The 14652-nt window shown below is 38.6% G+C and overlaps 1 protein-coding gene across 8 annotated transcripts in view; it reads right to left on the bottom strand.

Moving 5' to 3' along the window:
* FRY (FRY microtubule binding protein) overlaps nt 1-14652 on the bottom strand; it is a gene marked incomplete at its 5' end in the record, with an annotated part of 420839 nt that overhangs the window by 211457 nt on the left and 194730 nt on the right. The window contains one exon of one of the 8 annotated variants that reach the window (XM_081286094.1): nt 482-827. The exons of the other annotated variants lie outside the window; for them this stretch is intronic. Within the exon in view, the coding sequence (XP_081142220.1) occupies nt 482-542 (61 nt within the window). Of the gene's footprint in view, nt 1-481; nt 828-14652 lie in introns of those variants that run through there. 8 annotated transcript variants of the gene reach the window in all.

The raw sequence follows: 14652 nt of genomic DNA, 5'->3' as shown, positions 1-14652 counted from the left end.
AAGGAAAAACTGCTTTAGGCCAATTGCCATGTTTACAACCAAACAAATGAGGATACTTACATCAATATTTAGAAGAAATCAAGCATAAACCCTACCTCTGCTGGAGTATTAAATTTGATAATATAAACTATTATCCAAATACACACTCGCTGTTTTTACACATCAGCAACTTACCAACTTAGTCATACCAAATCTTTTAGTGAAAGTTGAGTGCACAGAAAAATTCCATTACATCACAGCAGTTAGTAGACCCAGATACAGAAAGGACTAAATCTTACCCCACATACATTATAATCCCAAATGTAAGACCTAAAAGGCATTACCCCAGGCTCTAAGCAATGGCAATCTAAGTCAATCTCCACATGCAGCTGCACCTTCTCCCCTTGTCCCCCATCCATTGAAATCTTCGGGCCAATCCTCCCCCATTCAGTGCTTAATAACCAATTCCCCACTCCACACCACAACAGCCTTTCATACCTACCAAGCCCTTTAATCAAGCTGATCACACAGGATCGTCTCCAACAGGCTGTTGTAATCTCCATGAGCTTGAAAAATCACCCAAACTAGCAGTCTGGAACAGCTACACAGACTAGGTTCCAAAGCAAAAAAACATAATGACGGCCTCCATGATCCCGTTGTTCACTGCCACCATAGACGTCTCCAGCCACAAGGTAGGGCTCTTATATTTTTGGTGCAAGGTGTATTTTTAGTCAGGTTGCAAAAAACCTACAGTAGAAGACAAACTAAAACAGGTCTTCCACCCAGGGCAGACTGTTCATACCAACGGGACAATTTTTAGCTGCACAGTAAGACAGTGACCTACAAGTTGCAGAGTGCCCGTATGTCTATATTTATCCACAAGAACATACTATGCTGACAGATTAGTAAAGCTGCTCAAAGCACTCCAGGAACATGAGCCCGACCCACAGTTCGTCACAAACAGTCCGTGCATACCGAACACACGTGCTAGCCCACAGAGCTACTGCTGTGTTCCTGTCCCAGAGAAATGCAAGGGCAAGGGGAGCGATAACACTCGGTGGGTGATAAACTGCTGTGTTGGGAGCTAGGGGCTCTTGGCCACAAGCACCAACAGCTTTGGACAGCTTATATTCTTACAGACAAAACCAACAGCAGAGAATTCCTGTTTGAAGCCAAGAGTTGGTGAGAAACGATACACCCTGAAGGAAAATGACACATGGAACATCTGTTGACATAACTCACACAGAAAAGTGATTGGATTCAAATCTAGACTCATATTATTTTAAAAGACACAGCCCCAGTTGACAATAAAAACCAAGAATAAGACTCCAAGAAGAAGCCAAGTGTAGCCTCTGTTAGATGAGCCGGCGCAGGCCCATGAGGAGATGGAGAGAGAAAATGCAAAGTTACTTAAAAACAAAATAAAAGTGTAACTAATTGATCTTTCAGTGGTGTTATCACTGACAGAAGAATTCTGTAAGGATCAATGAAAAATCTAGCTCTTCACAACTGTGAAGAGCGGGAAACCCAGGTAAATTTCTATTTTTGATTTAGTTGGGAAAATTGAAGGTTTTTCTTTAGAAGTGGAGGTTGGAATTACAAAGCAGTGTGGAAGGAGAATTGGCCGATGAACCGAAACAGTTCATAGGGAGGAAAAAAATGTTCAAATTACCAAAATGGACACTTAGAGTGATTCTGGCAGGCAAAAAGCCAGCACAGATGCCCCATGGCACCCCTGCATCCCACACATTCTGGGCTTAGAATGCCTTTCTGAAGAGGGAACTGCCGTAGTGATGTGGCATCTGTTTATATTTAAAGGATTTGGGGGGGGGGGTATTTTGCAGTACCAGGGATTGAACTCAGGGGCACTCGACCACTGAGCCACATCCCCAGCCCCTATTTATTTTATTTAGAGACAGGATCTCACTGAGCTGCTTAGCGCTTCGCTTTTGCTGAAATTGTTTTTTTTTTTTTTTTAAGTAGCCAGGGTTACATATGTGCATTACTTGCCCAGCTTAAAATGTTGAGTTTATTAAATTATCTCTTATTAACATGTTTCTTTTTCATTTAGGAAAAACAAGCTGGGCATGCTGGCCTATGCCTATAATCCCAGAGACTGGAGGCTGAGGCAGGAGGATAAAAAAATCTGAGGCTAGCCTCAGTAATTTAGTGAGAACCTCAAGAACTTACTGTTTAAGCACCCCTGGGTTTGATCCCTAGTACTGCAACAACAAAAATGCATAAAACCAGTGTTTACATTTTTAGGGTGACTCCAAGGAAAATTAACAAGGGAAACACTGATTTATAAATATATTTTTATACATTTTTAAAAAAAATTATTTTATTTGAATATTTATTTTTTAGTTGTAGTTGGATACAATATCTTTATTTACTTATTTTTATGTGGTATTGAAGATGGAACCCAGGGCCTCTCATGTGCTAGGCGAGCACTCTACTGCTGAGCCACAACTTAGCAATTCAGAAGGAGAGGATTAAGTGATATCTGAATCCACAGATAACCTCTTAGGATTTTCTTTCTGAAATTGGTTTTAAACTCACGATCCTCCTGCCTCAGCCTCTGGAGCTGCTGGGATGACCGGCCTGTAAAAAAGAATTCTAAGACAATATGGTGCCTATGGAGGTGTCTCTGTGTTTGGAGCAGCTTTCAGTCTGCTTTGTTATATCTAAATTAGAGTTGAAAGGCAACTAAAAATGTGGACTTTGTCAGTCTCAGGTTTTCTAGTGCTATTATTGACCAGCAAATGTCAGACACAGGGAAAAAGTCTTTTATCATTTTATTTTTTTTTCTTTCTTTTTATGGATTACCGAACAACATTTAAAGGAAATGCAAGAAATATGAAAGAAGAATGAACTCACCTATACGGGACACTGAACTTGATTCAGACTAGGTGAGACCTTTTCCACACAGTATTTCATTAGACCCATGTCACAGTAACCTTGAAAAGTAGGTAAGAGCATCTCCATGGAGGAGCGATGAAAAAAGAATAAAAAGACTGCCCCGAGTTGTTCAAATCAGACTCCAGTGTCACTATAGGTGGTAAGATTTATTCCAGTACTTTCCTTAATACGAATTGAAATGTCTAAACAGTGGTAACCTAGAGCTTTTTCTTTGTATGCATTTAAGAGTCACCCTCAAATAATTTTTTTTAATGCAGAAATTTCATACATCTAAAACTTAGCTGACTTCCAGACAGTGATTTCTTTGATGTTCTCTACCTTATCTAGCCTATTGCTACTTAGGCCCTATTTTCTCCTGCATTTACCATAATTCTCACAACCTTGTCCCCACAAACCTCAATGCTTATTAGATTACAAGCAACAGATTATGGACGGTTGAGGGATCCTAAAGTCCGGCACACTGACAAAATGAAGACGAGACAGTTGTCAGCTGATGCCTGCACTGGTGGTAAAATCAGATAACAACAGGAGCAGACTTAATACTCACAAAGGGCAGCAGCCTAAGAGTATTTTAGGATAAAAACAGAAAATTCTTCATATTTCAAGAACCTTGAAGGGAGCCATGTATTACAGAATCTTGAATCATTAATATATATTTCTTGATGATCTATCTGAATTCATTCAGACGTGACTGAATTATGATGCTATTTAATACTACAGACACATATAAAGAATAGTAAAACATGGTTTAGAAAGAGCACTATTCCTAATTATTACAATGAAATGTTTTGATATTTCAAGGGACAAGCTTCACAATGGGAGAAATCTACTCATAAGTCACTTATCACTATGATACTATACAAATATCATGTACTTTAAATATACTAATGTAATTTGCATTTAATTTTAAAAATACACTGGATTGTTGGCACATTTAATTGATAGTTCCATTAGTAACCCTCAAATGTTAACTGAATGAATGACTTTAAAGTTGATTTTTTGAACAGTTAATCTGATATTCATAAAAATTTTCTTTCTGCTTTGTGTAATCTGTAGTTTGACTGCAAATTTATTAAATGCAAATGAAAATCAAAGCCAATGCCTCCACCACCACAGGTTTAGAAGGTGCAAGGAAACTCCTGTGTGTGTTTAATCATGTAACTGCCTTTAGGAAGGGCTGTCTTTGGACCACTGGCCAACAGATAGCTACTTAGAAAGAGGTTAGATCATGCTCAGCTGCCCTTTTCTCACGCATCTACTCTCAGTAAACGGAACCTACTGGATTCCACCCATCTCCTCAGTGTAGAGTCTATCCACCCTGTTACCTTATGGGAAGCAAGAAATATCACTTAGATACCAAGTCAAGAAAATTTTTCCAGCTTGAAGGAAAAGTTAACATTTAAAACAATCACACTATAACACTCCATATGCAATTCAAAACCCCAAAGTGAGAAGAAATGTAAGCTCTTGATGATTTTCATTATTTTTTTCATCATTGGTCTTATAAACCATAAACTTATAAACTCTAAATTGTGGTTTCAGAACTAGTCTCTGTGTTGTTGATGACATACTTCAATAATAAAATTGTTACATTTTATTTGTATAATCACATTAGTCTTCCTAGACCTGCAGTACATACAAGTGTTAAAATGGTATCATAGAAATAAGGCAATTAACAACAGATGTCAGTGCCAAAAGGACTTTATCTTTTCACTGTTTTTCCATGACATAGCACAGCACAGAATATATTCATTCACTTAAATTAATAAATCTTTCAGGGCCAAGGGGCCTCTGAGGCTGCCTTCGGGAACCAGATGGAGCACAACATGGACAAACATCACCTACAACCTTGCCTCTGCCTCTTGGAAATCATGACAAGGGCAGAGAGCCCTTAAAAGACAATGTGGCATTGTGCTGGTAACTACTGGTTTTCAAACAGCCTTGTAGCCACATGCGGCATTTGCCAAGCAAGTCATTACCTAAAGACCCACGCAGCAAACAAACGCACCCTCAAAGTGTTTACCAGGAGCACCTCCAGGAAAATACTGGTTTGCTTTGGCACCAGGAGCATGCCTCCGGAAGAGAGCCACTGGTAAAGCAGTGTTCTACCAACCAGGTGTGCCATGCTTACTAGGTACAGACTGCCTGAACCTGCACAGAGGCCCACTTTAAACCTCCAAGAATCAACTTAGGTAAGTGACCATGTGCTCTTAACCCAGGCCTGGAGGGGAAACTCAGAAGTAGATGGATGTTAGCAAAGTGCTAGAAATGCTTGAAGTGCTTTTTCTCCAGAAGGTTTTCTCTGATGATTTCCACTTATTGGCTTATAGACATCCCCCCAGTTCTCTATGTATCCTTCCTAACTCAATCTTTCCTAACTAAGAATCCAATAAACTCTGCAGGCAGAGGAACACGCAGGGGCATTTAAAACTGTTACCACCTTGAAGAGAGTGATCTAGCTAGTAACCTTACCTCTAATAAAAACATAAGGAAGAATCAGGAAGTAAACTAAAAATACCTAGGGTTTGTTTATGCTGTGCTTAACTTGTTTCTTACCTTTAAACAACCTTGTAGGTTTCATTTCTCTGCTCCAGTATCACAAAATCCATGCACTTTACACACCTAGACTAATGCAAGTTCTCCCTCTGAGTCTCTGACATGCAACTCAAGCGAGCTTTCTTGGTTTGGTTTTAAAACCCTCAGCAAATTAGACACAGAAAATCAAAAGGCAATGTGTAAAAATGATCACTTAATAAATGCAAGAATTCTAAAGAGCATTTACCCAATGAATGACAACAACAGTAAAGGCAGGTGGTGCCACTCAGTTCAGAGTACACCTCCTGGAACCCTTTAATATGCCCTATAGCCATCTCTCAAATAACCCCCCCCCAAACAAAAAAAAAAAGGGTATGTTCAAGATGCCACCCTATCAACCATAATGGATAAAAAAATTCTGCAAGATTTACAGATTTTCATTCAAAATATCTAAATACTTAGTAAAATAGACCTGACAGTGACAGTTGAGTTTTGAATGACTGGTTTGCTGGAGTGTCCAGGTAAGTACAGTTAGAAAGAGAGTAAACAACTATTTATATCTTAGGAGCATCATTTAAAACAAGATTTCCAAATATGAAGCTCTGCTAGTCTTTAAAACAACCTTTTTTTTTCTTTTTTTAATCATTGGAAAGTTTTATTACAGCTGTGTCAGTAACTGGTAAAAAAGTGAATACAAATCAGCAGTGATATACAAAATTTGAATGATATATCAAGAAATGTGGTCTAAGAACATGTAGAGAGCATTTAGCTAACAATTAGAGGATACATATTAGTTTCATATGATAAAAGCTATCTGTAGTCATGAAGGAAGTCTCACCAAATTTCAAGAAGGCAAATCATGAAGTATTCGATTTCTAAACAATTTTAACTTAGAAAATCAGTAACAACAAATTATACTGAAATAACTATACATCTGTATGCAAAAACTGAACCTCAACCTGCACATTGTATCATGTATTTTAAAAAGATCTGAGATCTTAGAACTAAAAGTGAAAGAAAAACTATAAATATAACTAGAAAAACAAACAACAACAAAAAAAAAACACCAAAATTCCAAAACCAGGAGAAAATCTTTTTGTCCTTGAGGGAAGCAAAGATTTCTTAAACAGGTCACAAAAGGCACTAATCATAAAAAATTAATGCATTAAACTTCATCAGAATTTAAAATTTTGCTCATATTTGCAACAAGTACATATGATAAATGATTTGTGTCCATAGTTCATAAAGAACTCTTGTTCTGTATAAGTTTATAAAGATTATAGTTTATAAGAACTCTTAGTCAAAACTACACTGAGATTTCATCTCATTCCAGTTAGAATGGCAGCCATCAAGAATACAAACCATAATAAATTCTGGAGAGGATGTGAAGAAAAAGGAAGAGTTTCGCACTGTTCATGGGATTATAAACTAGTACAACCACTATGGAAATCAGTATGGAGGTTCCTCAAAAGAGTAAAAATGGAACCACTCATGACTCAATTATACCACTTCTCAGTATTTATCCTAAAGAAATAAAGTTGTCACAGTATGGTGATACATACATATTCATATTTATAGAAGCACAATTCACTATAGCCAAACTATGGAACCAGCACAGGTATCTATCAACAAACGAATTAACCTTTTCTTTAAAGTATGATTTTTATGAAGGAGCACAGAAAATTGATTCACATCCCTTTTATCCAGTCCTTAAGAAGGTACATAAAATCCACCAGCATTTAAGAACTGGATAAAACAAATCTTAGGGAACCACTCATCAAAGTACAGGACATCCCCTCCAGGGGGTGCTTTCCAAAGGTCCTGGTGGATATCTGAAATCTCATATAGTACTAAACCCTATGTATACCATGTTTATTCCTATACATACATACCTATAATAAAGTTTAATATACAAATCAGGCACATCTTAAAGTTAACACAGTAATTAACGATAAGCTAGAAAAATTATAACAATATCCTGCAATAAAAGTAACAGGGATGTGGGTTTTCTATCTCAACTGCCACGGGGTGGGTCGAGTATAAAGTGTGAATACGCTGAACAGGGGTTGATTCATGTTCTGGACAGGATGGAGCAGGACTGTAAGAGATTTCATCACACTACTTGGAATGGCGATTTAAAACTTATAAATTGGTTTTGGAAATTTCCATTCATATTTTCAGACAGTGATTGACTCTGGGTAACTGAAACTTTAGATAGTGAAACCACAGATAAGAAGGGGGCCACTGTGTCTCATACACCTCAGTACCAAATGCTTATAAATTATCTTTACTAGTTTTATTTAGAAGAAAATCAAAAGGAGAAATTTATACATAGAAATGTGCATAGCAAGAGCACCACTATTTTGAGGCCTATAATATTTGTTTTTCTATCAAGTTAAATTTGGCCTTTATAAATGCAACAAAGAAACAGGGAGAAAGCACAGAGCCAGATTTCTATTACTGAAGAAAATATCTTTCCCCACCACCCTCATCTCATGATCCTGCTCTACCCAGGAAGGATTCTTTGAGATAGCTCAATCCACATCATGTTTTCTCCAAACCCCATCTTGTATTTTGGGTTGTTGATATTTTTGAGAATTAAAAATATCAGACTTGCTTTGGGGTAAGAATCTAAGTGTCCAAAGCAGTGTATCAGAGACCCATCTCTACTTAAATGAAGCAAAGTGCAGACCCTATGATGGCATGGACCCATAAGACCATGTACAAGAGCTGTCTCTGTCACTATCTAGCCATGAGGCCTTGGAAAAGTGAAGCAGCCTGAGACCCAGACTGTTCTGCAAAGATGATGAATTCAGATGCACACATGAAAAAAAATGAAATTGAAATTGCATCATTTTAGAAGTGCATACACAATTTTTTAGCTCATCTAGAGAGTTTTACTCAAAGGAGGCCTCATAAATCTAGAAGGCAGAATGACAACTTCAGTGTCAGATTTACTACTAAGCATAGTTAGTAGAAGGCAATTAGTCCCCCCAAAAGAGAAGTTAAAATATTTAATTAATAGTTTTTGTGCTGATTCCATGTTGAAATATTAATTTTCGATATGCTGGATTGGTAAATAAATTATTCAAATTAATTCAAGATGTTTTAAAGTACTGTTTAACACTCTAGCTTTTAGGCATAGGCAATGATTTTCTCAATAGGACCCCTAAAGCTCAGGAAATAATGCCAAGAGTTGATAAATGGGACAGCATCAAATTCAAAAGCTTCTATACAGCAAAAGAAACAATTAGAAATGTGAACACAGAACCCACAGAATGGGAGAAAATCTTTGCTAGCTACTCTTCTGACAGAGAATCAAAAAGTCAAACAACCCAATTAATAAATGGGCATGTGAACTAAATAGACACTTCTCAAAAGAAGAAATACAAATGGTCAACACATACATGGAAAAAATGTTCAACATCAAAAGGAATTAAGAAAATGCAAATCAAAACTACACTGAGATTCCATTTCACACCAGTCAGAATGGCAGCCATCAATAGAACAAATAATAATAACTGCTGGAGAGGATGTGAAGAAAAAGAAACACTTTTACACTGTGGGTGGGATTAGAAATTAGTACAACCACTATGGAAAACAGTATGGAGGCTCCTCAAGACACTAGACATGGAACCACCACATGATCAGTATTTATCCTGAAGAATTAAAGTCGTCTTACTATAGTGATACCTGCATATGTTTATAGCATATAGACAAACTATGGAACCAGCCTAGGTATCCATCAGTGGATGAATGGGTAAAGAAAATGTGTTATATATACACAGTGTAGTTTTATTCTGCCATAAATAAAAACAAAATTATGGCATTTGCAGGAAAGTGGATGGAACTAGAGAACATCATGTTAAGTGAAATAAGTTAAACTCAGAAAGTTAAGGGTCATGTGTTTTCTCTCATATGCAGAAGCTAGGGAGTAAAAAGGAATACAAGGGTGGGGATGGATCTCCTAAAAATTAAAGGAAAATCAGTGGAGGAAAAGGACTAAGGGTGGGAGATAGGGAGGGAGGTGGGAAATAACTGAGAAGTGATATTGGCCAAATTATGCTGTTATTCTGTGTGCATGTATGAATATGTAACATCAAACCCCACTGATATGCACAACTAAAGTGCACCAATAAAAACATGGCAAAATATGAAATAAAAGCAATAATAAATACTGTTTAATTGGATACTGAAGAACTTGGAATTACATATGTGCCTTGTATTATATTTCTACCAGACACACTATTATAGACCCATTACTATTTTATAAAGCTCAGACACATGGGAAAGAATTTCTTTCCACATCCCATGTGGATAAATGTGGAAAAGTGTTATGAAAAAGCCACAGAGCTGTGTATTTATAAATTAATAAATGTATGCAGTTATATACTTGGAAATACATGAAAAAATATTTTAAGTATAGAGTATATTTACATAAATCACATGAATTTGGAAAGCAGCTCCTGCTTCTTGGCTATTCCCCATAACCTTCTCCGGCAGTGTTCTGTATATGGTGGGTTCTCAATGAGTATTCATGGAAATCTATGATTTTTAAATTTACATTTATTTTTGGTGTTAGGGATTTAACCCAGGGCATCGCACCTGCTGAAACAAACATCTACTCCTGAACTGCGCCCCAGCCTCTGAAATTTTTAAAATCACATCTATGTGGGATGTGTGCGCGGGGAGAACAGGCCCACCACAGCAGAAAGCAAGCTGTCGGATATTCCCATGGCTTCCCCTTTCATTCCAGTAGATAGTTCTTGAAATCCCTTCCATCTGCTCTTGCCAGACACTTCGCCACTCCCTTCCTTGGCTTCCATCACTCCCAACTACACACTTCTTGCTTGACATGACTTTTCCCTCCATCCTGCCAACCCATCTTCTCCTTCAAAGACCTTTCAAAAATCTCACTTGTACCTCCCTTAACCAAATAAAAAGGAAATGGTTATTTTCCTCACCCAACTACATCCTGGGATGAAATCATTTTGAGTTCCCATCCCAATTCAGAGGGGAATGGAAAGCCTTAAATATGCACTCATGTGAACGGAGTGCCTCTGAGACAGGGCAGGTGGCATGGTCACCTCTCCTCACTTGTGTGGCCACAGGTTTTTCTACTTGACTAATCCTCAGCAAGCAGCTTTTTCAGAAACTGTGGACAGGCTGCCATGTCATGTTGACGGTCTTCCTGAAATGCATCTATGGTGGATGTGTAATTAAAAATTAATATAAGTATTTTGCAATATTCATTCAGAGAATTGGGAGTACACAAAGGAGTATGAGCATAAGGTTTTAAAACCTGTTGTTTATTATGACAAGTCAGTGGTTTCTGTGCCTTACCTCCTTATGTGATGACTGCACATGCCATTACTTATTAATTGTGACCAGGGCACTCTGGCATTCTGAAGTTGCTGCTGTGTTTGGGGGGCCCTGATAGCCCATAAAATTTATTACAATTTCCAACTTAGTGAGGCCTAAGCAATTTAGCGAGACCCTGCCTCAAAAATTTAAAAGGGCTAGGAGTGTGGCTCAGTGGTAAATCGCCCTTAGGTTAAATCCTCAGTACCAAATAAATAAATATATAAATAAATAAATTACGACTTCCAGAGGTTTCCTCACATGTTCATGTTTCCTCGTGGGATGGAATTAGAACTGGCATAAAAACACAAGAGCTTAGACTTTCATAGATTCATCTGAGACTAGCAGATATTTTCTCCTAGAGGAATTTGTGCAGGTGCACCTGGTCCTGGAAAGCACACCATTCTCCCCAGAGGCAGAAAGAAAGGTATCTGTGGGTCACTGGAGAACCAAACCATGTAACCTCTGAATATATATATATAAGCAGCTGGCAGAGATCACCTTGAACTTGTGTCTTAAGGAGCGCTGTCTTTGGGATGCTATGACTTTCTGTGAAAATTATACTATATTTTTCTGGTTTTCATATGTAAAAAGTAATTAGATAGCTTAGAGGCACTGACACCCCAAGGCAAACCAGAAGGTTCTGCTGCATCTATGAGGGACTTACTTGACACCTGAATGGTTCAAAGGCTGGGCATGGGCCAGTGAGGCTGGAGGATCCCAAGTGTGAGGCTGCCTTGGCAACTTAGCAAGACCCTGTCTCAAAATCAGAAGGGCTAAGGGTGCCTCTCAGTGGCAAAGTGCTTGTCTAGCATGCGCAAGGCCCTGGGTTTCATCCCCAGCAGCACACACACAAATAGGAAATAGATAATAAATAGTTCAAAGTTATTTGGTCACCTAAATCATATATTTCATTGAACACCAAAAAGAAAGCAAACAGCCTCTTCCAATCTGTATCCTGACAGTGACCGTGAGATGAATGCAACAGGGGCTGAGCAGCAGCTGCAAAGGCCTTTGTGTAACTCTGGTGGTTAAATCAATCGAGGATCACTAAGAGATAAGCCACCATCACCTTTTACCCTCAACAATATTCTTTTTAAAGAGCACATTTCCTATTCAAAATATAGTTTCAAAACACCAGCCCTCAAGTAATTCCTTCTTTTTTTTATTTTAAAGCATGAATGACATAGCATATTTAAAAAAAAATATCCTATGCTAAGATAAAACACAGGCTGGATCTAAAAAAAGACGCCATGACCTGAGGGCTCTACCCAGATGAAGGGCTTGAGTGTGCTCCCTCCCTCCAATGCCCTGCTGCTCCCTGACCATAAGCCCTGGTCATCTCTTCCCAGGCGTACCTGGGAGACAGAGACAGTGGTTCTCTCTACCTCCGTTCTCAAATAAGACACCCAGTCCAAGTTGGTATGGGATCATGTTGCTCCCTGCTTAAAATCCTAGGAGCTGCCCAGTGCTATCAAGAAAAAGCCAGGACCCTCTGGCTCCTGGTCATCTGACTCAGCTGCCTTTGAATACCAACTGTCACTCTTCCTTGAGACCCTGGGGTCCAGCCATACCTCCCTGAAATGCTCAGGCACTTTCCCACCTCCCTGCAATGACTCTCTCCCTCTGTCCTTTCTCTTCTGCTCTGTAATATTCCTCAAGTTCAAATGTCACAGCCCTTGGGAACTATTCTTCTGCTTCTTCCCTCCCACTTACTATGATGAATCACTTCCTTCCCTGGAGGATGACTGAGGTTGGGATCTCTGGGTCCCAGCACACCTGGCACAGGTAAAATGTTTCTTTAATAAGCATTTTGGTTCTCTCTACAACTTCCCTAGACCTCCCCTCTCGTCAAGCTAGGCTGTCTTTGTGAAGCCGACAGAAGGCAGGAGCTGGGCTTGCTGCTTCACTATGGACTCTGCCACCATACTGGACACTTGTAAGCATTTAATAATGGATCAGAAGGGAAAGGGAGGCCGGTTGATTCATTCTCAGGCATTTCCCACAGCTTATTCAGGCATGTCCAACTTGGGTGGATACTTTGAGTTGTGTACCTTAATCATTGTGTTAAAATCTTTGGGTTTGGAACTTACGTTTTTTCCTAGTTAAAGCAAACGATTTCTCCAAATAAATATGAAACAGCAGCATCTTCCACATGGAAACAGACTTCAATCAGTCAGTGAAGAATTAAATTAGCTTGGTAGACTTCACTGAGCATGGTTTCCTTCCAACTTGGCAAAAGAAGTCGGGAGGTTTAAAAGTAAAGTTAAATTAAATCCATGTAATTTAAATGACATTTGGGCAAATGTAGGAATAAGTTAATATTTTTACCAAGAGCAATTCTTGACAGTGCCAACTGATTAAAAAATCAAACAAAAATCTTATCTCAGTAATATTCTCTCAAGGTGGCTGATTGCATACATAAAAAAAAATGTTTCACTCTAACTTCATTTTGAGTTTCAGGGACACATTTCCCCAAAGTCCTGTGAGCACAATCAGAACATTTAGATTGCTGAACCCACTCAAGGAAACCAGGTGAAGTTTATAGAGGAAGGAGACTTTATAGCTAGATGCTGAGCTCCTTCTTGTAGTCAAAGACAGAATGAACCCCAAAGACAAAACATTGGTTTGCTTGCTGATAGGGAAGTCTAGCCATAAACCTCCTACACCCATTCACATAATTCTATTCACTCAGGCAACATTTGACAGATTACTAAGGAGAGCGAGCCAATAATCCCTGAAATATGTTCCCTGAAATGTAAAAATGAAAAGATTGTTAATTCTTAGCCCAGGGGAGACTTAGGCAAGGCGCAGTTGCACAACAATGTCACCATTGCTACAGTGGAGGTATGTGGAAAGGACAGGGGAAGTGGGTGCACCACAGATGACTTCACCCTGGAGGTGGCACTTGAACTCATACTTGGGACAGGAGTTGGACCCAGGTTCAGAAAGCTCATGCTTCAGGTCTACTTCATGTGATGCTCACAGAAAATGCTGAAACTATGTATAACATTTAGTCCTGCCTTGCTACATTATCAGGCAGGGAACCAGCTCTGAATTCAGAAGGAAGGTGTTCCATCTTGGACATCTTCAGATGGTTTATTCTCTGAGATTCCAGAAACATAACCTGTCTACCAAAATGTTGTCTCTAGGGAGTGGTCAAGCCCAAGTAACCAAGACAAGAAGATGTCACAAAGAGACTCCAGGGGCTTTGGTTCCTGGTCATAGCGTCTCAGTGATGTGTCATTAACTCATAGGAAGATTTAGACATATATTGATTAAGTAAATTAATAATAATGATTACCATTTCCTAAGCAATTACGATAGTGAGTAAACCAAACACTTAGTACAAACTAATTCAATTATTATGACTCTATGGGTAGGTAGACATATTTATTTATAGAGATACATTTGGTGATATGCATATCATACATTTATACATATTTATATTATGTATAAACACATATACACACACAGATACCATATGTAGTCTGTTTATATTAGTACCTTTTTTAGAATCAGAATTTAATTAAGTAACTTGCTTATGGGCACATGTGGCTAAGACAAAGCACATGTAAACCTAACTGTCGGGGCTGGGGATGTGGCTCAAGCGGTAGCGCGCTCGCCTGGCATGCGTGCGGCCCGGGTTCGATCCTCAGCACCACATACAAAGATGTTGTGTCCGCCGAAAACTAAAAAATAAATATTAAAAAATTAAAAAAAAAACACCTAACTGTCCCAAATCATATAGGAAAACTCTTATTCAATCAAAGGTGTGTCAAACAAACTTGGATCAATTCTTTTAATATTTTGTATTACAATAAGAAAATTAATGACCAGCAATTTGGGAGGCTGAAG

This window comes from Spermophilus citellus (assembly GCF_964194105.1).
Source record: "Spermophilus citellus genome assembly, chromosome: 1".
NCBI classification, from domain to species: Eukaryota; Metazoa; Chordata; class Mammalia; order Rodentia; family Sciuridae; genus Spermophilus; species Spermophilus citellus.
This window is presented reverse-complemented; position numbering and strand designations above follow the sequence as displayed.